The 25,721-nt window shown below is 38.4% G+C and overlaps 1 protein-coding gene across 7 annotated transcripts in view; it reads right to left on the reverse strand.

The window, feature by feature from the left end:
* limch1b (LIM and calponin homology domains 1b) overlaps positions 1 to 25,721 on the reverse strand; it is a 112,449-nt gene that overhangs the window by 2,501 nt on the left and 84,227 nt on the right. For 2 of the 7 annotated variants that reach the window (XM_053235684.1, XM_053235688.1), the window contains 18 exons: positions 17,475 to 17,510; positions 16,156 to 16,282; positions 15,117 to 15,271; positions 13,584 to 13,998; positions 12,565 to 12,918; positions 11,785 to 11,863; positions 11,584 to 11,696; positions 9,963 to 10,068; positions 9,779 to 9,853; positions 8,156 to 8,181; positions 7,589 to 7,702; positions 5,870 to 5,962; positions 4,938 to 5,084; positions 4,544 to 4,632; positions 4,328 to 4,434; positions 730 to 844; positions 448 to 531; positions 87 to 195 (listed from right to left, as the gene is read on the reverse strand). In XM_053235684.1, the coding sequence (XP_053091659.1) occupies positions 87 to 195; positions 448 to 531; positions 730 to 844; positions 4,328 to 4,434; positions 4,544 to 4,632; positions 4,938 to 5,084; positions 5,870 to 5,962; positions 7,589 to 7,702; positions 8,156 to 8,181; positions 9,779 to 9,853; positions 9,963 to 10,068; positions 11,584 to 11,696; positions 11,785 to 11,863; positions 12,565 to 12,918; positions 13,584 to 13,998; positions 15,117 to 15,271; positions 16,156 to 16,282; positions 17,475 to 17,510 (2,344 nt within the window). The remainder of the gene's footprint in view (positions 1 to 86; positions 196 to 447; positions 532 to 729; positions 845 to 4,327; positions 4,435 to 4,543; positions 4,633 to 4,937; positions 5,085 to 5,869; positions 5,963 to 7,588; positions 7,703 to 8,155; positions 8,182 to 9,778; positions 9,854 to 9,962; positions 10,069 to 11,583; positions 11,697 to 11,784; positions 11,864 to 12,564; positions 12,919 to 13,583; positions 13,999 to 15,116; positions 15,272 to 16,155; positions 16,283 to 17,474; positions 17,511 to 25,721) is intronic. The other 5 variants (XM_053235685.1, XM_053235686.1, XM_026940683.3 and 2 more) reach the window with 5 other exon arrangements.

Genomic DNA, 25,721 nt, shown 5'->3' on the forward strand with positions numbered 1-25,721 from the left:
AAGACAAAGAGTGCTTAGTGAACATAATATACACTGAAAAGGAAGTATAGTTGTATATTTGAAGGTACACACAGCAGTATACAGACCTTAAAGCACTGGATGTGGAAGTAAAGGCTGAGAGTCTCGATAATCATGGCTGCTCCTTTACCAAGTGGATGACCACAACTTGAGCACAGCTTCTTCCCACTCACAGATCTACAGACACACACACACATAGATGCACACACACACACACACAGACAATATTTTATGCTAGAAGTTAACACATCACACAGACATCTGCAGTGGTTGCAATACTGACATGGCTGAACAGATTGAAAAAAAAAAAAAGAGAGAGAGACATGGGTGTGGTTGGAGAAAGAATGCTAAACCTTGAGAAAGCGTGCCCCCTCGTGGCTGAGAAAAGACAAAGCGCGACAAAGAGACAAAGAGAGCGCGCCCATGTACCTGTTTGGTGATGGAGGTTGTTGTGTGTCTGTGTGTGAGATGGACTGTGATGACTGTGCACCAGCATTTTCTATGGACCCAGACCTGAGGAGCAGAAGCCACACTCTCATTCACACTCATTTCCATGCTTGCAGCTTTAGCCATGAAAATGGAATCTGAAAAGCTTCAGTGGAGATGTCGGTAATACACATGATAGCGGGTGCACACATTTTATGTGGGTGCAAACATTTTAAAGACACAAAGGCCTAAATTCTTCGCACAATTAACCACAAAAACACACACCTTCTACGACTACCAGGGGCTGGCTGGATAGTTCTGTTACTGTCCTGTGAAGCAGTCTTTTGCCAGGGCTCTGATGATGGCTGCTGCTGATGCTGCTTACTGCTCCATGAGGCATCTATACCAAATACCAAAGTCATGCATCATTTATAATACATACTGTATACTATGCATTTCTTAAATAACAACAGAAAGACAATGAATACCTTTTAGCATAATTCAGTGAAGTCCAGCATAATTTAATAATTCAGTTTGGTGATTTTCCCAAATTTACCTAAACACATATTAAATGCATTTGTGCAGGGAATCCACCATGATATAATAGACTCTAGTCCTCCAGAACTTGCAGCCTTGAATTATACCAGTGCATAAAGACATGCTGATATAATATTAGTGCTCACTGCCCTCTAGTGTTGACAAAATTGTACTGCCTTAATAGTCACAACTTCATATACTATATCATATAAAGTATCAGACTATGCCACATAGACTCTTTTGGCTGTTCCTTTTAAAACCATAATGGTATTTCAGCCTCTGATAAGGTTCGCAAAGAAAGGCCTTTAAATTGCTTTTGTACACATTTTCCAAGTATCTTTGTTTTGAAATCAGATACATTGCTATGATAAATATGCACTCATTGGCTAATTTATTACCTGTACACCTGCTCATTCATGCAATTATCCAATCATGTGGCAGCAGTGCAAGGCCTAAATTCATGCAGATACAGGCCAAGAGCTTCAATTATTATTCAATTATTATTCATAATTCAATTATGTTATCAAACATCAGAATGAGGAAAAATATAATTTCAGTGACTGTCTTTGTCAGTGTTTGTTACCAGAGGCTGGATTGAGTATTTCAAAAACTGCTGGTCTCCTGGGATTTTCACACACAACAGTCTTTAGAGTTCAGACAGAATTTTGCGGAAAAACAAAAAAACATAATTTGAGTGGCTGTTCTTTGGACAGAAACATCTGGCTGATGAGAGAGGTCAGAGGACAATAGCCAGACTGGTTCGAGATGACAGGAAGTCTACACTAACTCAAATGACCACTCTTTACAACGACAGTGAGCAGGAAATCATCTCATCAAGCACAACACGTCAAACTGTGAGGCAGATGAGCTACAACAGCAGAGGACCAAATCAGGTTTCAAAAACAGTGATCGTAGGCTACAGTGAACACAGGCTCCCCCAGCCTATACAGTTAAAGAAAAACTTCATCTGGTCTGATGGATCTTGATTTCTGCTGCAACGTGCAAAACGGTGGGTCAGTCCATAAACCCAACATGCCTTGTGTTAACACTTCAAGCTGCTGGTGATGTAATGGTATGGGGAGTGTTTTCTTGGCACACTTAAGGCTGATTTCTACTTGCTGTTAACAACATGTACTCAATATGGCCACCAAACGTATCCTGCAATCATTTGACGCATCCGTGTGGTGCAATAAATAGTGAAGGCAGTACAGCACCATGTGACAGTGTGTCTGTAACTGAGTAAATAAACTACCATCGTCTTTTAAATTGCATACTTATGTATTATTCTAGACCGATATTGAGTACTAACAATTTACCCCTTAAACCTACAGAAAGGTCTGTTTTGAGTCTTCTGAATTTTCTAGATTAGTAAATACTTTTAATACTTTTAAATACCTTTTAAATATCTTACAAAGGCCCATAGTCATGGAACAGCCTTCCAATTAGTGCTCAGGGCTCAGGCACAGACTCAGTGTTTAAGTCTAGGCTGAAAACATATTTGTATAGTAAAGACTTTTGTGAAAAGTTTTTTTCTTAGGTAAAGGAGCAGATCTGGAAAGTTCTGGCTCTCCCTTTTAGTTATGCTGTCATAGCTAGTCTTGCTGGAGTCCCTGCTTGCACTCTGCACGCAAAGTAATTGTCCTTAACCATTACGGGACAATAAGCATACCTAATAATCTCTCCCTCTCTCTCCCTCTCTGTCTCTTTCTCTCTGTCGAGCTACACATGCAACTCCTGAGATACCAATGATCCTGACCCCGTCTGATCTCCAGACCTGCCTGATCCATCCTGATGCCCTACATCTGGTTGGAGTTCTCTTCAATTGGAAATCACTTGCTGCTTCAGAGGATGGCCCCATATGGACAGCCTGAAGATCACTGAGAAGACTCAGGATGGTACCACTTAAAAACCATGAAGATGGCTTTGGACCTCAATCCATATGAACAGTTATGCTATGATGGCTTAGGAGTACAATTTCTATGATAGCTTTAGGACTCAAGTCTCCATCAGTGAACAGTTGGTAAGTTCAACAAAACAGACTTCATGTAAAAACTGTAATGAATTTCCTGGTTACACAATTGAACTATTTGTCCATGTAGTATGCAGTTATAGAAGGGATTTATTTATAATTGCATTGTCACCCAGATGAGGATGGGTTACCTTCTGAGTCTGGTTCCTTTCAAGGTTTCTTCCTCATATCATCTCAGGGAGTTTTGTCCTTCCACTTTAGCCTTTAGCTTGCTCATTCGTGATAATTTCATACATTTAAAATGCATATTCTGAATGCATTTATTTCTGTAAAGCTGCTTTGTGACAATGTCCATTGCTGAAAACACTACACAAATAAAATTGAATTGAATTGAATTTTAAATGTAAGGTCAGATTTTTCGAATTAAGAAGCAGCCCAATGACAACAATCATGCCCAATGCAGAAAGCTTTGAAGAGAAACTGACTTGAGCTTGTCAGTGTGTTTAACATCACTGTGTATGAAATCACTAAACGTTACAGTTTGACCTGGAAACCAGATGGACAGAGATGTTTTGGGGGACTCTGAGGGACGTTGCATTTAATCCTCCTGACGTACACAGGATACACCAGCGAGTATGTGAATAATGATGCTCGAGTAGCAGCTGCACGTACATGTACACATGGTAAAAGTGAGGTACATTTGTGCCTTTAATACCAACTGAGCACTGCTTGAATGCCACAGGCTATCTGAGTATTGTTGCTGACCATGTGTATCCCTTTAAGGCCACAACTGATCCATTTTATAATGGCTACATCCAGCATGATAATGTCTCATAATGTCCTCTCAAACTGGTTCCTTGAACAAGACAGTGAGTTCAGTGCACTTCAGTGGCCTCCAGATCTGAATCCAATAGAGCACTTTTGGGATGTGGTAGATCAGGAGATTTGCAGCATAAATGTGCAGCTGACAAATCTGTAGCAATTATGTGATGCAATCACGTCAACATGGACCAGAATCTTAAAGGAATTTTTCCAACACCTTGTGGAATCCATGCCACAAAGAATTGAGGCTGTTCTGAGAGCAAATGGGGTCCTACCCAGTATTAGCATGGTGTTCCTAATAAAGTAACCAGTGAGTGTATGTACAGCATGCATACTTTGCGATAGTGACATTCCTACCAGTAACTTGACTGATTATTTCCAATATCATTTCCTAAATCATAGTAATTCAGAACACTTCACTATGCAATGGCTTTGGCTTGTTTCACACCTCGTCCATACTCTTACATACACACATCAGCATGCCAGCAAGAAAAAAGACAGTGAGTGCAAACTATTGGAAAATTAAAAGAGGTGTCAAAAGATTGCTGGACTTACCCTTACTGGTGTGCAGGTGTTCAGGGACCTTGTTCTGCCCCTCTGCTCCTCCTCCTAGCTGTCCATTAGGCTGGCCCAGTAACTGGTCACAGCTTGGCTTTTGAGGACTGCAGTAATACAAGACCACAAGCAAAGAGACTTACCAAAATGAGGCGGGAGAAACACACCAACAGATCCAATGTAGGTAAAGATCAATGTCTGTTTAGCAGGACTGACTGTTCCGATGTCTGAGAGTGCTCTTCCTGTGCGCTTGTTGGTTCTTTCCTCCCGTTTTCCATTTGCCTCTCATTCTCCAAAGTTTCCAACTAAATGGAAAAAGAGTTAGTATGTTTAGTATTCGTGCATACTCTCATGATTCATCTCGTGTGTCTATCCCTTCACTTTCCTATTCATCCTTCCAGGCATTCCCTAATTCATTGCCCATACATTATCTAATACATCCATCCTCCCATGCATCCTTATACACACCTCCACCCACCCCCAAAGTATTGCCCATGCATCTTTCCATGTATCCTCCCATATAGCCTCCTATGCATCCTTCAATGCATCATCCACTCATCTTCCCATGCATCCAGTGAACCCATGTATATATCTCCTCATCTTTCCTCACCTTCTGTTTCTCCAGCTGCACTTGCTTGCCTTCACAGTCATGTACGATGCTGTTCTGTGTGTGAACGGATTCCTTATAGCTGGGAGAAGACGGCAGGGGAGAGTTCGGCATCAGAGGAGCCACTGTTTCCTCAAGAATCTTACGCTCCTTCAAGAGGTCAATAAAGACACAAACAATCACAACTGATAGAAAAAGCTCTACTGAAAAAAATGGTGTAATCTGTAGAGAAAAGTTTAGTGTAGGGATGTGACATTTACAAAGTTAAGATCATATTCAATGCTGTATTCAACCTCATTTTTGTTGCATGAAATTAGCTTGAGTGAGGAGCAGTAGGAGCAGAGGAGTCCAGCACCACTGTCTGTCAGTTTGAAGTAACTACAATGTCATGCTGAAATTCCTGTTCTGGGCTATAAATACACTCAAATAAATGATGGAAAACCTTTCAAGGCCAATATTAAATACATAAATATGTTACTATTACTTAATTAATTCTTGGTATTGCCCCTTTAAATTCAACAAAAAAGTTTTTGTTTTTGTTTTTTTTCTCCACACAGGGCATCGGTGGAGACGCATCATAATCTAAAACCTTGTTTATGTCAAGGACTGATAAAATTATGAATCACACCATCGTCTCAAACATATTCTATGTATTAGTTTTTTAATTTTCATTTTTAAATGGTCTCTTGTTACATCATATTGCATTAATCATCAAAAAAATTTACTTCTTCAGTTTGCATTTTCTATTCCTTATTTTTTTCCCTTTTTTTCGTCCTTAAAGGCTTGGTGGTGGCCTAGATGCTATTAAAAAAAAAAAAAATGTCCTGGATGCTTTTTATTCAAGAAAAATCTGGCAACTTCATTGGTTTGAGCTACACATAGGTGATTTCTACAAGTCACCAACTCTGAACACAGCCATTAGAGAATGGAGTTACCTCTTCGTGGTATCTTCTCTCTTCCTCCTCCACTTCCTTCTGGGCTCTCTCCCATTCCTGCTTCAGCCTCTGCTGCTCACGCTGGTACTTCTCCTGCTCAAACAGACACACAACAAAAATATGAAAGGACATCTCAGGATATAAAAATGCCTTTAGATGGCCTTGCTTTCCCAATGCAGCATCTCCACACAATTACTCAATAATCCTTGTGTTAAAAGTGTTTACTGTATTACTGCTCTGCTCAAAAGAGATGTTATGGTTATAATAGTAATGTATTTAAAAGATTACCAAGGCAAGGTTATTTCTAGATAGATAGAGATGCAGCAGCCCAGGGACAGCCAAAATCAGTAGAGCAGTACCATTTTAAAGGCACAATCCTTCAGGGGACTTTATGAATCATTTGTCTGGTTGATATGCAACACACTACAGCTAATATTATTTGGAAATGACCATCCGTACACATTACTTCTACACGATTTAAAATTAAAACCACTCTGAATTCCAGTCATCCATAACAGAAAACAACTGTACGTGTTATGCTGGTTCTGAATTACAGCATCATTTTAATATTATTGCTTGTCACAATGTACGAAATGATCCCAATAAAATCTTGGCTGAATTCTATAACAGATTGCGCGATAACGTGTGTTCCCCATATCAGATTATACAATGAAAATCCTCATCAATCATCGATCAGTGTGATCCGAGCTCATGCAAAATGGGGTTGCATAAACAGAAATAAACCCTCTTTATAATAGTTGCAATGTTATGCTTAGAGAAAATATGTTTTTAAAGGTGATGAAAAGGCGTTTGGAGACATTTGTGGCTGGGTAAAAGAGGACTACATGGAATGTCCATGCTTTAATATGAGCTTTAAGTAATGAGGACATTCTTCTGCGCTAAAGGGTATGTGTGGTAGCTTTGCAACTGACTGTATGAGGATAATGTTACACTAAAAGAGATTCTTCCTGGACTGAATGGCTGTACAAATCAGCTCTAAATGGTGCATAGACACACACACACACATCCACACACACACGGACAGACAAGTGCAGGAGCTTCTTATCTGAAGCAAAGGCGCCCATGCACCATGCAGGGTTTAGGTCAGGCTAAAGGGTTGAGGTCAAGCTCCAGTCCTGAAGATTCACTGTCCTGCACAATTTCCAATTTTGCAAGCTCCAAACACACCTAATCCGAACTTGAAATCCCACAAAACAGTGGGAGTGGAGTTCAGACACCCTGGTTTAGGTGCAATGGCAGTGAATTTTACTGTGGTTAATGCAGTTAAGGGACTGAATCATGCCTCAGGTTCTCAAGGCTGAAACATACCACTTAGTTGCTTGGGAAAGGCTTACAAAGATATTAACACTTTATTTAAGGCTAAAGTTGAATTCTGCTTACATTTGGCAACAGCTAAGTCATAGTGGCTGAGGCATGCATCCATTTTATTGTGATCAAACAATGCTTCATGGTAGTAAACTTGCTCTGAGTTTTTAAAACAGTGTTAAGTGTAATTAAACAGAAAGGAAGTAAACACGGACAAAGTGTTTTAATCTATTTTAAGCACCATTTAAAAGACACAGCTTATTTAATTAGTAGACTCTGGAGGTAAAACATGCTTTAGCAAATGCTGCTATTGCATTTTGCAGCCTGCTTGCTTTCAGAGCTCCAGCATGCGTCTGGCTGAAGCAGGAGCTCTGGTTAGCAAAGCTGCTGTACCTGAAGCATGCGTTCCTGCTCTTGCTGCCATTTTTCTTGCCGTTTGCGCTCTTCCTCAGGATCCCATGAAAAGTGCTCACCCCGCTTCACCAGATTCAAAACCGTGGGAGCAACCTGACCGTACCATGTTCACATCCACACATATTCGGGTCCACACACATGCACACACATACACACCATACGGAACGGAAAGGAATGAGGGGACAGATAGAGTTGGTCTATAACTACTCCCAAGCCAAGAGTGTCCCTACTCTACAAAAGGAAAGAAAGCATGTAAAAGGGAAAAAGAATGACAGTTTAGACAGATCCTGCTATATTCTCTTCTGGTCGGTAAGCCTAATATTTTATAGTACCAGAAATGTTAATCCATTACCCTGCTGAAAAATTTATTAAATACTGCTATTGTTTATCTTTAATTTATATTTCTATTAGAAGCCTAAGCATTCCTGTATACTGGTACTTACAAGATTATTTATTTTACATGAACTTTAATACCAGAGGAGAAATAGCAAGAAAAGTCATCTAGAATGAGGAAAGAGTAGAGATGGCCATGATAATGTCACTTACATTTCCATGTTGTTTCTCGACAGGTTCTGCAGGAAAATAAGACAAAAGTCTTAAAAGATGCGATTCATTTAAGCAGAGAAAATAAAGTTTGTATAAAAAAAGGATAAGCTACTGAAAACTGGACAAACACTGAATACAGAGTTATTAAGTGTAAGAAAGTAAGAAAGATATTCACACAGCAGGACAAATCTGATTTATTTCTTGAATCCACATTGCAATTAAAAGGGACCAAATCCAGTTGATTTATTTGGACTGTAGTTGCATTTGTTCGCGCATCCACGTTGGTCGCTATAGTAAAGATGCAGGTGGGTGTAAGATGAGTACTGTCTGTAAACACAGGGTCTACAGTTTGGCAAGGCCCTCCACTGACCCGCCTTAATGCTGGTTTTATGTTGTCACAAATTTCTATCGTCTAGAAAGGATGAATACCAAATGATAAAAACCGGCAACAAATCCAATTTGACTTCTCCAGAAATCTGATTTTTACTTTACCTTGCTAGATGAAGTCCAAGAAGATAATAACAATTATTCATCAAGAGTCATTCATCAAGAGTCAAAATTATTAGAAAATCATTTAAAATTATTATTATAGCATTAAAAACCTGAGATACGGATACGAAACTAGCATAAGTTCTGAATTTAATAGCTTCTGCTTTATTATTTACATGACTGATGATTACATGTTTATTTATGATTAATGATTACATTGTTAGGAAAACTGTACGATCACTTATACCACAGCGCCATTAAATTCTTGATTCAAAGGTGCTGATTAATTTTCTATTACAACAGTCCTGACAGTAACAGGCTGCAAGGCAAAATACTTCATCGGTTCTATATGAACAACTTACATAGAGACTTGTAAGCTGAATGCTCCAGATAAAGACGTTAAAAATGCATGTAATTGTTGACATGGTGAGGTGATGTTTATTTTTCAGTTTTGGAAGGAGTCTCAAGTCTGTCAGTGCTTTGTAACAGTCAGAGGTGAAGCTGTAAATCTAAGTTTTCAGACATGGGAAAGTCTGCAGGATGGAGGGCTTTGCAGTTACTTGGCAAGAAGACAAACTGTGTTTATTGTCTTATTAACTTCGAGAGAGAGAAAAAGAGAGGCTGGAGCTAACTAGTTTTGAGGATGTTCCACAACATTAAAGGTACCTATTAACTGATAAAACATATAGTGTATCAATCTTTAATAAATAATCATTGGAAAGCTGCTGTGGTATAAGAGGAATAAAACACTTTGGGACATGCTGTTATAGGAAAATAATCATCTTCGGGGTGGTAACAGCAATGCAGGAATTATTTTAAACAGTAAACAGTAATTATTTTCCTATAACATTAGCCCTGTCATGTTTTAGTCGATAAATATTCAACATAGCTTAGTTAGTTCATTAAAGATGAAAAATTGCTAGACGTCAAAATTAGGAAGGTTCGAGGAAATGTTTTGGGAACACCAAATTGTGTCTCACTCAACACATAGACACCACAAAACAGAGCGTAAAACCAACAAACAGTCAGAGTGTGGTTAGAGCAACAGGACGTACAGTGTTTTTTAGCCAATGGAAAGCCTAGCGATAAAACTCCACATCATGGGGCGGGGCAAAGCTTAGCCAATCATTTTACCTGGTGAAGTGAAGAAGTCCCAGCGTAACTTAGGGTTACTGGACAACGTTGCTAGCTGGGCACTGTTGGCCAGCTCTACACAACGAGCCAGAGTCAGGAAGAAAGGAGAGGATGTGTGAGCCACCTCTAAACAGGTGTAAAGAATAGCAGGGGATAGACTATGTACTCAAACGCACTGCTTCACCTGTTACAGAGAGTCCAGTGACAAATTTGGGTGTAGGATGATCTAGACTGGATGGGGCTGGTGGGCTTGCAGTTCTCTCTGAGGGTTCCTGGACTGGTTTACTGATCTAGAACATAAAGCACATTACATAAAAAATTACTGTATATAAATAACTATTTCAAGATTCTACTACTTATACTTCACTTTACTATAAATAGTGCACTGTAGTAATGTGTTTGTGAATGAGTCACCTCTGAGATGGCTCTTTTAGGTAAGCATTGTGAGCTGACTCACATATCATTCTTTTTTTTTTTTATAATAAGAACAAGATTCTTTAATGTTTTCACCGAAAATGTATCATTATTCTATATTGATTAATCTGTAATGCTGTTAATCACACACAGAGAAATCATAATCAAAAGAATCTAATGAAGAATCTGAGTTGTTTGGCACAATATTACAATTCAAAGCAATTTAGAGCAACTTAACTGACTGTCATCTGTGTGTGACTGAGGTAGCATGATATAAATTTTCACTTCGGTGAAAGTTAAGTACTGACACAGGAGGTACAGTAATATAACTGTAGGCTATTTCAACTTCATTATGCAGTACATTGTTGTTTTTAAATATCTGGGTATATTTTTATATTTTTAACATGTCTCTCTGCCTTTAATCAGGGTTATACTTGAGTTTAAATTTCACTCTTCTGGGAGTCTCTTTTTAGATGCAAACTTCCCGCAGCTCTTGAGAATAATTAGCACACACAATAACCTCATTTTTATATTGTTTCTTCCCACTACTATGCCTCCCACTACTTTGCATGTCATTTACCCAAGTCTTCTTTGCAAATCAACCACAAGACTCCCACTAACTGCATGCAAAACCTATCAACTTATTTGCACACGCAAATGTGTACTGGTTATTTGGGATCTTAATAAACCAGGGCCTGAAAGTTATAAAGATATACTATGCATTAGGCCAAATGTTTTTAAACTTTTCCCCCAAGGCCCCCAATTTTTGAAGAATTTCCACCCCCTTTTGTTTTGCAATGCAAACAGACAGCTTTTTAATCACTGTCCAATTATCATTAGCATTAACATTACTTGCAAAGTGACAAATTTAACACTCTGTTGTATGCCTATTTCATATTTTCTGGTCAAAATTTTCAGCCTTGGTCAAAACCTGCCATTGTTGATCATTTTTGTCTGAACAGTTTTGGGGAACTCAAAACATTCTCCATTCACCTAGACAAAATGCGAGGGTACCCCATCAGTGCATCTTTCAAGCACCACGAACACAGTCTAAAACATTACTCGTGAGATGGAAAGAAGGGGGCGGAGCTTCCAGAGAGTGTCAGTTAACGGGAGAGTTTAAAACACCTGCGCAGATGTCAATTTGTTCATCTGTCTTTTTTATCAGGAAAAAAAGACAGCTGTTTTGGCATATTTTGGAGTACATTTTAGCATAATCTGATGTTAAAATGTGGAGCAGGTTTGATATTTAGTTTTGATATGTTCCATCTCACCCCTTACTTATGGCCCTTTGCAATTCTTCCACAGCTCAAATACCTCTGCATTAGATCATAAATACTGTTTGGTTTATAAATGATTATAAAGAATGCCTTTGTTATGCAGGTACAAACCTGGTTATCAGTAGCATTTATGTGAGATGAGGCATGTGAGTCTTGTTCAGTCTGACTGACTGCTACAGAGTCAGTACTCTCCACTGGATGGTCTTCTGGACATCTCTCATTCTCTACACATGAAAAGCAAATGGAAAAAATAAATAAGGAAAAAAACACTACAGCCACAACCTGGGCTAGAACTGTTTCATAGTAACAGACCTTCTGTTTGGTACTCCTTTTGTTTTTGGGTAGGAGGTATGCTCCCGGCCTGTGCAACTGCCTCTTCTTCAGTCTGTGACTGCGAAAAATAACAGGCCAGACAATCCTGTTATTAAAATATATATATATATATATATATATATATATATATATACAGTATTCTGCATTCCATTCAGTATAAATAGTGCTCTAAAGTATTCATCCCCCTTGAAATGTTCCATATTTTGTATTATTACAATATGGAAATGAAATAGACTTAATTGGGTTATATGTAATGAATTTAAACAGACCCTGGTCCTAGACTTGTTTGAAATGCTCCTTGGTCTTCATGATGTCATATGTTCTCTAACAAACTCTGGGGTCTTCCAGGAACAGGTGTATTTATAATGAGATCAACTGCCACTTTAACTGCACACAATTCAATTAATTCAATTCACAATTCTATTCAATTCAACTAATTATATGACTTCTGATGACAATTGGCTGTAAGATTTATGCATCTTACTTATACATAAGTTTGCCATCTATATTGATTTCAATATTATGGGCTATTTTCTGTAGATTAATGACATATAATCACAATTAAGTCCACTTCAGTTCCAGACCATAATACTATAAAATGTGGAAAAGTTCAAGGGGGTGAATACTTATCTAAAGCACTGTACCAAATTGTAACAGGCCACAGACTGCCAGGAAACCAAAGCTCAGAGCTTGAAACCAGTAAAGACACTAAAATACAACAACAAACAACTACAAAAAAGTCTAAGTGTGTGTACAGACCGTAGGTAAGAAGGTAGGTCGGCTAAGTGTTCCTTCTTTCTGTGTGTCCTCTTCCTCCTGTCTCTCAGGTCCTGGCACTGTGCTACGCCCCTCTACTGACTCGAAGTCTGCTGTGTGTGTCGGTGTGTGTGAGGTTGCTTGTTTGTCTGAAGAGAGAGAGTCTGACACCTCTATTTCTGTAGTGTCTGAGTCAACGTTCTGGGTAGGAGATGGATAAAAGAGCAAAAGAGATGAATCTCCTGTGTGCTCTCTTTCACCCTCATCTTCTCTTTCTCTCTCAATCCCCCATTCTCGCTTGTCTCTGGCATTGTGGTCATTGTCCGTTTCCCCATTAACTCGCTCCATTTCATGCCGCTGAAAAAGATAGAGAAAGACAAACAGATTTTACAGAAAAAAACATACAAGTACTTGCACCAAGAGAAATATGAAATATGTAAACATTCACCAAGTTCAAGTCGAAAGTATTAGCCAGACAAAGTGCTTAGGACAGAGGAATGTGTCCAAATGAATTACTGTTCTGTGTGTGTAGGTTGTAACTGAAGACATCATCAGGGTTGAATGGGGTATTTCACTAGGGCTGATCTATGCAAGCTGTTTTGTCCTAGTGGAGCCACTTCACACAGTGAGAGCCCACACACTTGCACACAGACACACAGACAACACTGAACACTGCCAGCTATTCACCCGGCTCCCACGCTATACACTACACATACCATCCACCAAAGGGCGACGCTAGCATGCTTCTTTTCAGCAGCACTCGAGGCTTCCTTTCACCCTGTTTAAAAACATCTTAACCTAACCAGTCCACTTCACTCTTTAAACACTGTGTTCTGCTTCATATAATAATAATAATAATAATAATAATACGCATGTACAATTCTTTTGTATTAAATTAAGTGATTATTATTATTATTATTATTATTATTATTTATTTTTTCATTTTTTACTCTCTCAAACATGTCATTTGCCTCTTTTTCTCCAGTTACACAGCAATTGTTTGCAAACTTTTCAAACCGTACCTTGGCTGCTCTGTCATGGCTGCAGGGTTTGGCACTGAGTAATGGGATGCTCCTGCTTGAACAAACTGCACCTGAACCTCCTCCTTCTCTCCCCATAGCCCTGTGCTCTGCCCCGTATCGCGTCACCCGGGCCTCCACAGTGGCGGTGAACTTTTGTGCAGGCAGGGATTGCTGACGCAGGTACTGCAGTGGACTGGAAGATGAGGAAGAAGAGAAAACAGCGTCGCTGGAGGAAGACAAGGAACGCGTGGGGTCAGCAGAGACACTGCGTTCGAGAACACGGGGTAGTTTGAGGCACTCCAGCACAGCTTCGCTGATAGTGAAGCGCTGGGCGTAGCGTTGTAATATGGCAGCTGCCTCCTCTGGGGTTCGAGCTTTCAGGTAAGCCTCATGGAGTTCCCGCTCACGACGCTCCCTTACAGACGAAGAAAGAGAGAAAGGTAGACAAATAGAGGACTAGAATTAGATCATAAGGAACCAAAAAAAGTATCATATTGCGCCAGTGTTGGAAAGTTGGATATAAGAAAACCTCATATCTGTCTCATCCTCAGACCTTTAATGTAAGATTGTTGTGTTTTTGAAAAGGTGACTCTGTACTTGGACTTCCATTATTTAGTTCCTTTATAACTGAGTTTAAAGTAAACATGTTTTTCACTTCTTTATCAGTACAGGGTGTTTTGAAATTCTTTGTCTGTGTAATTGTTCACGGTTTTGTGGTCACACCTGCTTCATCTGCCGTGACTTCAATAATACTACAATCCTTTCTACAGTCAGTTTTCTAGTGTTGCTTTAATGTTTTCTAGTGCTAACTGCCAAAATTCTAGTGATTTTTGCATGTTTACCTGTTTTAAACTAATTCCTGTGTTTCTTAACTATGTCTGTTTTTTTGTGATTTTTTTTGTGATCTTGTGATTTTAGACTTTTAAACTATTACTCTGTTTATAATCCCCAAACCAATACATGCAATTAGATCCCTAAGGAGAAATCCAGAGGTGATAGTAACAAGGACAAACTCCTTGAAACAACATGAGGAAGAAACCTTGAGAAGAACAGACCTCAAGCTGTAACCCTTCCTCTTCTGGGTGACACCTGATTGTGGGATTATAAATCATTACAGTATACAGGTGTAGAAGATTAAACAGTATTAAGTGTGTTGAAAAGATGTTCAGTATGAGTATACTGTGAAAAAGAGTCCTGGGATGCGCACAGGAGAGTCTTGATGACTACTGCAGCAGTTCTTAGGTACAAATCTATAGTATCCAGGTGAGATTATCCACTGAAGGGAGAGTGAGACTTAGGCATTACTGTTTTTGGGAAGTGTAAATCTTTAAGGTATCTATGTGTGACCATCCACAACAACAGAATGTGAGTAACTCCTTCAACAACTTGGAGAATCCAGAGTTTTAATATTTATGATATATGTACTACACACCAATGAAACAAAATAAGTCCTCCAACCCTCATTTGGGGCAATATAACAACTATAAAGACTGACAACGAATGAATAAACAACATGCAAAAGAATGGATATACTTGTCTTCCACTATCTCCCTGTAGGTCTTGAAACTCTTCCGCCTCTGTGAGCCTTCCTCTCGGCTCAGCAGTCTCTCCATCGTCCTTCTCTCTTCCTCTTTCTTTATCAGGTCTTGAGACACACTTCTCCTGCGACTCTTCCACCGCGCCAGGTCCTAAATACACACAGACACAGATCACAAATGCGTTCACACATTTTGCTATACTGCATATAGAATTTATTACTCTTTGTAGTGGTATTTATGTATTTAAGTATTTCTTTTTCTTTGTGCAAGCCCTAACTCGATGGTATTAGTTAGCGATATGTCTCCTATAAGATAATGCACAAAACCTGCAGAACTCGGCAAGTTTCTTTTCAAATCTGGATGTTTGCACCACAAAAGGTAATATGATGATGACTTTATTGGATCATGAACTTATATACAGAAAACTACAATTACAATATAACTGTTATATTTATAACTGTTGCTGGCATTATAATAGCACATTTAATTTTATTTTTATTTTGATTGACTTTATTCTTTTATTCTTAATCTAGAGCTTAGAGGAAATCAATTTGGAAAGCAATATTGCTAATTTAAAATTACAGAGTAGCACCTTTGAAGAATAATATTACCTCAGCTTCCCATGTAAAAATACTGGTGTCCAGTTAGGGCTAATAACACTGTCATGATATCTTTCTTTCTTTCTTTCTTTCTTTCTTCTGAAGAGACATAATATGACTCTTTCTTAATAATACATCTACTCATAGTCCAGATAGGTCCTAAACCTGCAAAAACTTAGATCTAATATATAGGACTCATTTTAAATACTTAACAACAAGCTTTTAAATGGGTGTCATCTTCATTTCAGTGAATAAGAATTTAGTCAGATATAAGATGTAATGTAGTACTACTGGAGATTAAAGTTTGACAACTTTTCTAATCATGTTACACATCTATGGCTTCTCTAGAACATCCGACAGGTCAATTGGTTTTCTTCTAGATGTTCACAAACTACAAAACCATGGTCACTCTCAGTTTTACTCTCAAACACTCACGTCCTGCCACTGGCTATCCTCCTCCTTCATCCTGTTATACTGGTCATGCATCAACTCGTGTCGGACCTGACTGTGAGGTGGCAGCAGGCCATCATCCTCAGTCCTCACATCAATCATACTCACACTCCTATAATGAAGACAGAAAGCGTTACAACACAATTCATTTTACTGAGTGTGCTTACAGAGATTCATTCCATTTTGAGCAATTAGGTTGTAAATAAGCATGTGCAAGATCAATGTGCTTCCCATTTAGGTCATGCAGTCTTATACATAATGCAGGAAAACAACCCAAAGGAATGCAAATGCCACAAAGATACATTCAAATGGAGCATCAATAAACTGCGCATCATCAAAGTAATATAAATTGTTGTTAAGTCATTCAAGCTGGAGTCAGATGCAGGAAGAACATTAGTGAGAAAAAAGAGCAAGCCTTTTCCAACCCACAGGAATTATAAAGAGAAAGAGTGGAGATTTTTGTGTTTATGAACTTGACACAGTGTCTTGACTGGCCTTCAAAGAAAAATATATCAGATGTTATTCTATGAGACCATGAAAACAGTGTGGTATAATGGCTGGTCTTGTGGCTGAAAACGGTGTTGAGTACTCTGACTCTGACCCCACATTGCAGGAGATGACTGTTTTCAGAGAACTCAAACAGTGAAAGTGATCTTGAGCACAAACCCCAGTGCTGATTAATCTTCTGAGTGAAAGCCATGCAGAAGGAAACAAATGATGTGATTTTCATATCTAACAGGATTAAATAGTATTAATAAATTCTAATAAATGCTTTAAGTGATTTTATTACTTAAAGGTGCAGTTTGAAAAGGTGAACTGTTTCTGATCCTATAATAATAATAATAATAATAATAATGTGATTTCAAAGATATTTTAGAAAAGCTTTGAGTCACAGTATTGCCATGTGACAGATCTGGCTAGTTTCAGGCTTCTGTAAACAATGTTGAAATTATCGCTTAAACAGAAATACTAACTGCATCTTTAACCTTTAATTTTATGTAAGATTAAATCTTTAGTCATTTTGCTCAAAAGTATCATCATCATTAGCAGCCTGGCCACAGAATTAAATACTTTAATAGTAAACACATTTACTATACCTGTATGAAGAAGTGTGAAGCCTCACTGAAGCAATCAGAACCCAGTACAGTGTGTTCACAACGCCTGTATTGTTAGCAAGTTGCGTTTATGCTGCTTTTAGTGAGCTGACTCAAGCGCATGCAAGCACAAGGCTTCATATGAGTGAATACACAAAGCTACATGACTCACAAGTGTGTGATAAATGACTTGGTATTAGAATGACTTACTCGGGGTCATCAAATACACTATCGCTGCGGCCAAATCTATAGCAGGTAAGACATGAGGGAGAAAAAAACAAAACAAATACAACACGTTTCATCATAAGATCAACTAGATCAGGTCAAATGAGGACACTAGGGTGTTCAACAGGAAATGATTCATGTCCATAGCAAGTCCTTGCTGATATGTCAAATCAAAATATAAACAACCTTTGCATGTAGTGTGTGTATTAGAGTATCTTGGTTATATCATGATTGTAATTCACATTTATAGACACAAGAGGGCAACCCAAGCAAACTCCATTGCCAGGCTGAAGCACAACATAACATACATTATGCTCCCATAAGTCAAATTTTCACTAAACTATCCTCTTTAAATTTTACAACTAGGACTTAAAAGTAAGCATTCACAGCACAAAACACTGAGTTGTGGCCTGCTTTCCCCAAAGCTACAAACCTCTTTAAATTGACACCATGTGATGTAGCCTGCTGTCTTAAAATTGCCACAAGAAACACACAACATATGTCATCCACAAAAGAAAGTCAAACCAGATACAGCATACATGTAATAAATATAAATATAGCTTAGAGGTTTGGCCAAAGGGAATAAATCTGACTAAGGCTGGGAAATTGTGATATTTCAGCCGAATCAATGTTGCAGCTACATAGTAAATCTGCTTAAGATGCTGAATAGTAGACCGTTCTGGTATTTATTAAACATTCCATTTTTGTACAAAAGGTCATTCTGTTCTAATCTTGGAAAATGCAGTTTAATTGGAAACCAGTGTCTACTGATTAAATGTGTTTAAAATCATTATTAAATCCCTGAATCATTAAATGATTTTCATAGAGTGGAACATGAAAAAAACAACCACATGAAAATTAAATCTACTTCAACTGTTCAGATGATATTGGATGAAATTAATATGACGCTGAACACTGGATCTAATCTCTAATGAGCTGTTTAAAACTATTACAGGAATACTCCACTGGATGTATGATTACCATGAACAAGAATGTTCACATTTCTCAGTATTTAACATAAAATGATAAATTAAAAAACCCCAAACATTTACTCCAATCTCACTTATAACAGAAGTCAAAGAATAGTTGTTGAATTCTATGAATAAACATTTATTATATGCAAGATACAGCAAAAAATGACATCTTAGCAAGTGAAAATATCTTAAATATAGTCAGATTTATCTAGCATTTCCTATTATAAGATTACAATAACCCAAATATATGATTATTAAACCTATTTCTAGACATTTTTCTTAATTTCTAATTTCTAACTGATATATTCTTGTTATATTGGCAGATAATTTCTCTAATTTTAAGCATTTATTTATAGAAAGAAGCAGCATTATCTGCACATAGAATAAGAACATTCTGAATAATCTTTTATTTCATTTATAATAATCTCATCATAAGAAATATTATATCAATTTGCGACAAATTTTCAACATACTTTCACTTGCTAAGATATCATTTATCATTTATAATATCAGGATTTATATTATGAAAACAGTTTATGTTTGTTTATGTCTTGTACTTTCCAACACTGGAGCAATAAAAAGTAAATACAGGTACTTTCGGGGAATTTATTTCTGATCAGCTAGAAACTGAGGCAATTTCACATTTACTCTGAACGACATACATCGACATACTTTGTTAAAACATAACATTCTTCAGAAAAGGTATTCCCCAGAAAAATTATATAGATTTTCAAATACCTTTAACCAAAGAATTCATAAAAAGTTTATTGACTAAATGCAACAACTGCCCTTAGACTTCCATTAAAAGGTAGCTCTGAGTAAATAAATAATGTCTCAATTGTCTCTTGACCTTTCTTGGGTCCCAATCCAAATACCTTAACGTGACAGCTCTCACTTGAAACAACAGAGAGAGGAAACGATTTATAGCACGGGTATTCTGTACGTGACCTTGGTCTCAAGCAAATATACAGCATGTACAGACATGTTTACAAGCTTTAACAAAGCCCATACGACAAATTATGTGGTTTTCACGCAAACTGCTACGCAGATCAGTTGTTTTCCTTGACTTGTCTTTCTTAGGATCCATTTTAATAGCACTCATTCCTGAGCTCACACGAACTCACGATGGTCAAAAAAATTAAAATAGGCAGAGCAAGGCAGTTAGAATGCTGAAAAAAATGAGAACCAGATACTGAAAACAGGTACAGATAAGATTAACGTATAACTTGGACAAGTTGCGGCTAATTCAGCATATATAAAACAAGGGAAAATGAAAAACTTCCACATGACGATGCCTTGAAAATTTATACAATACATTCAGTAACAAACAAACTTGTTTCAGCCTTGAAAACAGCAGATAATAGAGGCAAAAAATAAATGACAAAATAAAGGCAAAATGTTAAATAGATAAAACAAACAAATAAATGCAGTTTAAAAGATAGGGAGGTTTAAAAGGTCTACTCAGCAACATCTCCATCTTCCCTGCATGACCCCCCATCGGACTGGTTGATGCAGGCACTAAGAGAAAGCGAGTAAGTCTTGGGCAGCCATGTTTAGGTGCAGTTTGGATACACCATGCTCGCATGTCATCCCCCCTGCATCTCCCTCTTTGTCTGTGACTAGTAGGGAAAGCGGACCTGGCCCGGCTTGCGGGAGAAGACTAAGAGGGCCGGTCACTATGATGCTTGTTGTCATAGAGTTGGTAGTCATGGATGTGCGGTGGAGTACTTCAGAGTAAGAGTGGGCGGGACTACTGCCAAGAGAATGACGGGATTATCACCATGGACAACAGTGAGCATGATGAGTCTGCAAGCCAAGTGGTACTTATCAAAGCAGAATGAACAAAGTTGGTTGTGCACATTATGGAGTTAGCATAAAATATGCACTGGTAAACACTCATTTAATCTGGCCTGTGTGTTCTGAGTCTCATGTGGATAGCAGTAGATGCCAAGTCCAAACCTGTGTTTAAAAGAAGATGCTTTGCAAGACACTGAGTACATTTAAAGCACACAGGCTCTTTAAACGCTCACAATAAATTTAAAATCTTTGCCAATTATTCTCAGAGTCACATGTTACACAAGAGTTAATGTACACTGTATGCAGAAAAGAATTAACTAAATGCAGACACAAATGTCAAAACTTCAGCATGATCAGGAGTAGACAACTTTTTCAGAATCAGGATGTGAAAAGAATGACAAAACTGAGCAAAATACAATGCTGTGCAACACAAATCAAGTTATATAGCTCTGCTGCAAGCACGCACAGTCAACTCTGAACACTTTATCAAGTGAAAAAAATAGACACAAGCCAAACTCCAATAACATCTTTATGTGTGGTGAGACAAGACCACATCTCATAGGTGAAACATCAGCCAAAGACCTTTTCCTTCTTTGACATGATATACTTCATCATATCATTATTATCAGGAGATAAAGACTCTGACTACATAAAGTCATCTCCTCTCAGGGACTCAGGTGCTCACTTATTTTCCAGTCTGTATTAATGCACATAATTCGGTTGTCGTACTTTTGTTAAGTTACATTAGTTAGCCTTGTTAATTAGACATGAGAATGGGCTAGGACATTGGAGCCTGAATGCATGATTTGTCCTCCCCTGCATAAGTCTTTGTGTACCCTTACTATGATTGGATACACTATGATATACAGTGATAATCAAACAATTCACCACAGTAACCACTTCACCCACGTCAGGGTCATGGCAGATTCGGAGCCTATCCTGGAAAAACGACACACAAGGCAGGATTACACCCTGGATGGGATGCCAGTTCATCACAGAAGAGCAAACATACACACAATCACACACCCATTCACATGTAGGGGCAATTTAGATTAATCAATCTACTCGAATGCATGTTTCTAGGAAGTGGGAAAAAACCAGAGTAAAGGAAACACATGTGAAAACATGAAGAGTGGTGAAGCTGTGTACACCTGCAATATCTGTTTGGGGGCACCTAACTGCTCAAAATGTTCATTAATAAAGAAAATTGTGTTGATTTTAATAAAACTAATATCACACATAACAGGATTTTAGCTTGATAGTATTCTTAGACCCTGACCCTTCTGCATTAGCATGAGGATATATTTTTGATAGAGACTACAAAGGAAGTCACATTGGGTATGGGTCTGCCACATGCTGTAAAAGTAAATGTAAATATAAATGTAAATAGATTGAAAGTAGCTAAAAGGCAATTTGACTATACATTCATCCAAACCTCTTCTCATCACAGCTATAACTGCTGCACACATCTTTTTTTTTTTTTTTTGGAATTGGAATATGTTATTGTAATATGTTATTATGATTTACAAATCCAAGAAAAGAGGACAAAAACAGAATAGCCCCCTTTAGGCCCCTTCATCACGTCAAGAGATAAACATAAGCACGAGAAAGCTTAATAATAAAGCTGCATCTGGATGACAGCAGGGACATGGATGCCTGAGAGAGAATGAAACCTTTCATGTCTCCCTAAAAGGAGCTGCTTCTTTTCTGGCTCCAGCACACAAACGATCCTCTGTAGCTGTCAACTGGAACGCAGGTCCATAAACCATCCCCAAAACCCTGATGGCATATGCCTACCATAAGTGAGATAGACCAAAAGCCCCACGCCAGCATGAACACATACACACCAATACCACACACACACACACACACACACACACACGGTTCAGGTGGAGTGTCATCACGGTAAAATGAAACAACAGCATGGAACTTGATATAAATATGATGAGACACTGACACTACAGCATGCTAAGGCTGTAACAGAATATGAATAATGTGCTTGTAATCAGATACAAATAAAGATCCAAATCAGAGGCACACTATTATTATTATTATTATTTTTAGAAAGTCATGTGAGCGGAAGGTTTGTACTTTCATGCGGGTATGATATGAAGCTTTCAGATATGAAGCTTCCAGAAGAAAGAAACACATTCGTTAACCTAGACATGAATCTAGGTTCAGAGCTAATACTTAGAGCTAAGCATTTACAGCGTTCATTCATTAATCCTTAGTACCTGCCTGGTCACCGTTATGGTGGATTCAGTTAGGCTATTAGGTTTATTTTTTTTATTTTGAGGGAAAAAAACATCTAAATTAGTTAAACAGAAAAAGAAAAATATATTTTAGAAAATATGACAGGCATGTAAATAAAACAAAAATAAAAACTGCACGAATGGAATTTTAAAAAACAGTCCTGCATAGCAAAAACAAACCTCTTTAAGTTTAGGTCACGCCCAATTTGGGTTTAAATCTGAATACAGACAGGAACATTTGGAGCACTAAACAAATACAGATAGTGCCGGTGCTTTACACTCCTAATTGACACAGATTCTGTTGGGCTTTTTCTTGTTTGTTTGTTTTTTTTTCTATTTTTCTGAACATAAAACAATGTCTGCAGTGATGCCTTGGTCTGATTATGAGACTTTTTACTTATGCAACATTAGATTCCAGTGTTCACTTACACTATTGTATCATTCAAGATTTTTTTGATTGTGTTGTGTATGGAGCACAGGGTCACGTTATAACTTTCTTACATTGTCCATGCATGGGCAAGTCCAACTCGGCCCAGCACTGCTATGCTGAGAGTGAAACGCAGGAAGCTTGCTCATTTCCCGTCTTCCTCTGGGTGGAGTGTGTGTATGTGTCTTTGTGTGTATTTGTGTTTGGGCGAGAGTGAGTCTGTTTTTATAAAGGCACAGAGAAAGCACTATTAATTTTGTAATACTCCATGCATGAAAATATAATGCGTAGGTGTGTAATAAAATGTAGAAAATAACAAGCCACCCTGTTTGAAAGCCTGTATTTATAGTTTATGAATTCCGATGCCTGACAAAAAGCCTGACATTAAAATTAAAGAGATATGCATCTAAGTTCAAAGAACTGCAGTCCTTCAACTAAATGAAGTCCTATGGCACCTTCTGGCATCTGTCATCTTCTAGAAGTTGAAACAAATAACACCCTGACCTGGTATTCTGTTTGCAATTTTAGAGAGGATTTAAAGCCATGTTTGACTGCGTGTTAATGGGAAACATGCAGTTGATCTCCTCTCGTCATCTTATCATGGAATGATGACTGACCATATGTTCCCACAAGTGCATTTCTCCCACATCGCTCTGAAAATACCTAATTCAATTTGTCTCTTGTAAACAAAGCTGACATTCTCTATGTCCTGCTTGGTGCTCATTAGGTCAGCCCTTTTCATGAACACCATTTCAAACCTCCCTGCATGGCTTTGTCTGAGATGGGGAATTCAAGAAGACTTTGGACAGAAGCAGACCAGCTCCTCCACATCACTGTAAATCAGACCTCAAAAGTCCTCAACAGCAGCCACTTGGCCAAAAGCTCCAACTACAAACATCTGGCCCTGAATGCTCCTCTTTGTCAGAGACCAAGAAGCAAGCCAGAACCTCAGCTTAAGGTCTTAGAACAAAGCTTTTTTCCTGAAAGTTGAGAAGAAACCGGTACGTCTTCTCCAGTTTAGTAGATCCAATCATAAAACAGCCAGCATGTGAGAAACAGTTCACATCTCAGCAGGAGGCACAAGCAACAAACAGGGCCAAGGACAAAGAAACAGAGACAGACACTCCGAATAGGGCTCTAAGGTAAAATTAAGCTTTGTGTTCAATGAATAGTTGTAAATTTTGCAGGCACAATTTACCAAGATCCAACAGAACCACCAGGGCTACCAAAGTTCCTGTTCCACTGAGGCTGTGCAGGCCATTATTGAGATGCCAGAGCATCACCGCAACTGCTACACTTGCAAGGTCAGCTAGTAATACAGCATATTTTAATCTTTGTCCAATTCCATTCAATTCAGTTTGACATTTCTTAGAGATTCATAGTAAATCTGGCAAAGTGGGACATCTTGGACCACCAATGGGAATTTCATCTTGGGGCCTCTTTGAATTTTGTGCTAGAGATGAATATAGGAATGTAGGGCTATTCAGCATTTAGGTGGGCTTTCTCCATTATCTGTTGTGCTGGGGCTCTCATCGGAAGAGGTCAACTTCAGACTGTGTATGTATGATGCAGTGCTTGAATGTATGTTCTCCTCCTCGATCTTTGCATCATCTGTCTACCTCATCTGTTGGAGATCTGGGGAGAGAAATTGGGGTACCCACTCTGAACTGGCTGAGGTAAAAGTTCAGTTGTGCTGCCATGGGAAAAGTCATTTTCAGAGCAAGAGTCTGAATTTGCACATCAAGGATCTACATTGCTTACAGCAAGGAATACTTCTATAGCAAGGCAATAACTTTCAGTGTACCACACAAACAGAATGGTGGTCAAGCAGTCACAATACTACCATAAAACATGACCAGAAGACAACAAATATGTATACACACCCCACCCCACTTTATTAGGAACACCTGCACACCTGCACATTCATGCAATTCTCCAAATGGCCAATCATGTGGCAGCAACGCAATGCACAAAATCATTATCACAACATCATCATACAGGTCACATCAAACATCATAATGGGGGAAAAAAGTGTGACCTCAATGACTTTGACTGTGGCATGGTTGCTGGTGCCAGCACATGTTGCTGTGGCATGGTTGCTGGTGCCCCCTCCCCCAACCCCCCAATCATGCACACATCATACATAAGCAAAGTAAAATGATCATAAGTGATCAAATACTATTTATTTATTTATTTATTTATTATTTTACCTTTTTAACTTTTGTGTAATAACTGGCAGAAGTAAACTTCTTACGCAGGAACTAAAACAATAAAGTGTGCCTAAAAATGTTCTCCAAGAACATTCCGGAAAAAGTAGACACATCTGCAAAGGGTATAAATAAAAGCAAACCCGTTAGTTGTTCTGAATTGTCTTGCCTGTCTTTATCTGTGTTCTCACACTCAATTTCATGATCAGTTAGGGAGGAATTGGAATCTTCCGGCTTCCAAGCCTTTAGTCAATTAACGTCCACATCTGGTCTCCATCAACCGCTCCCCACAAACCACTACTGTATTAAGTCTACACTGAACAAATGAAAAACTGGAAACCCCCCGCACTTCTCATTTTTAAAATCCCCACCATAGTGCCAAAAAATTGGCCTCCATCAATGATGCCAAACATATTCTTGAAATACTTTCCCCATCATCAGAACACGAAGAAACGTTGGCTGGTTCAGGAGTGCTATGTTTAATCTGGCAGTGGTTAAGGGTGTCAAAAGAGTGTGTTTCGTTTTGCGAGAATAGACAGATCATTCCAGAACATTTTCCCTAAATGCACTGGCAA

Source organism: Pangasianodon hypophthalmus, chromosome 7 (genome assembly GCF_027358585.1).
Source record: "Pangasianodon hypophthalmus isolate fPanHyp1 chromosome 7, fPanHyp1.pri, whole genome shotgun sequence".
In the NCBI taxonomy this organism is placed as follows: Eukaryota; Metazoa; Chordata; class Actinopteri; order Siluriformes; family Pangasiidae; genus Pangasianodon; species Pangasianodon hypophthalmus.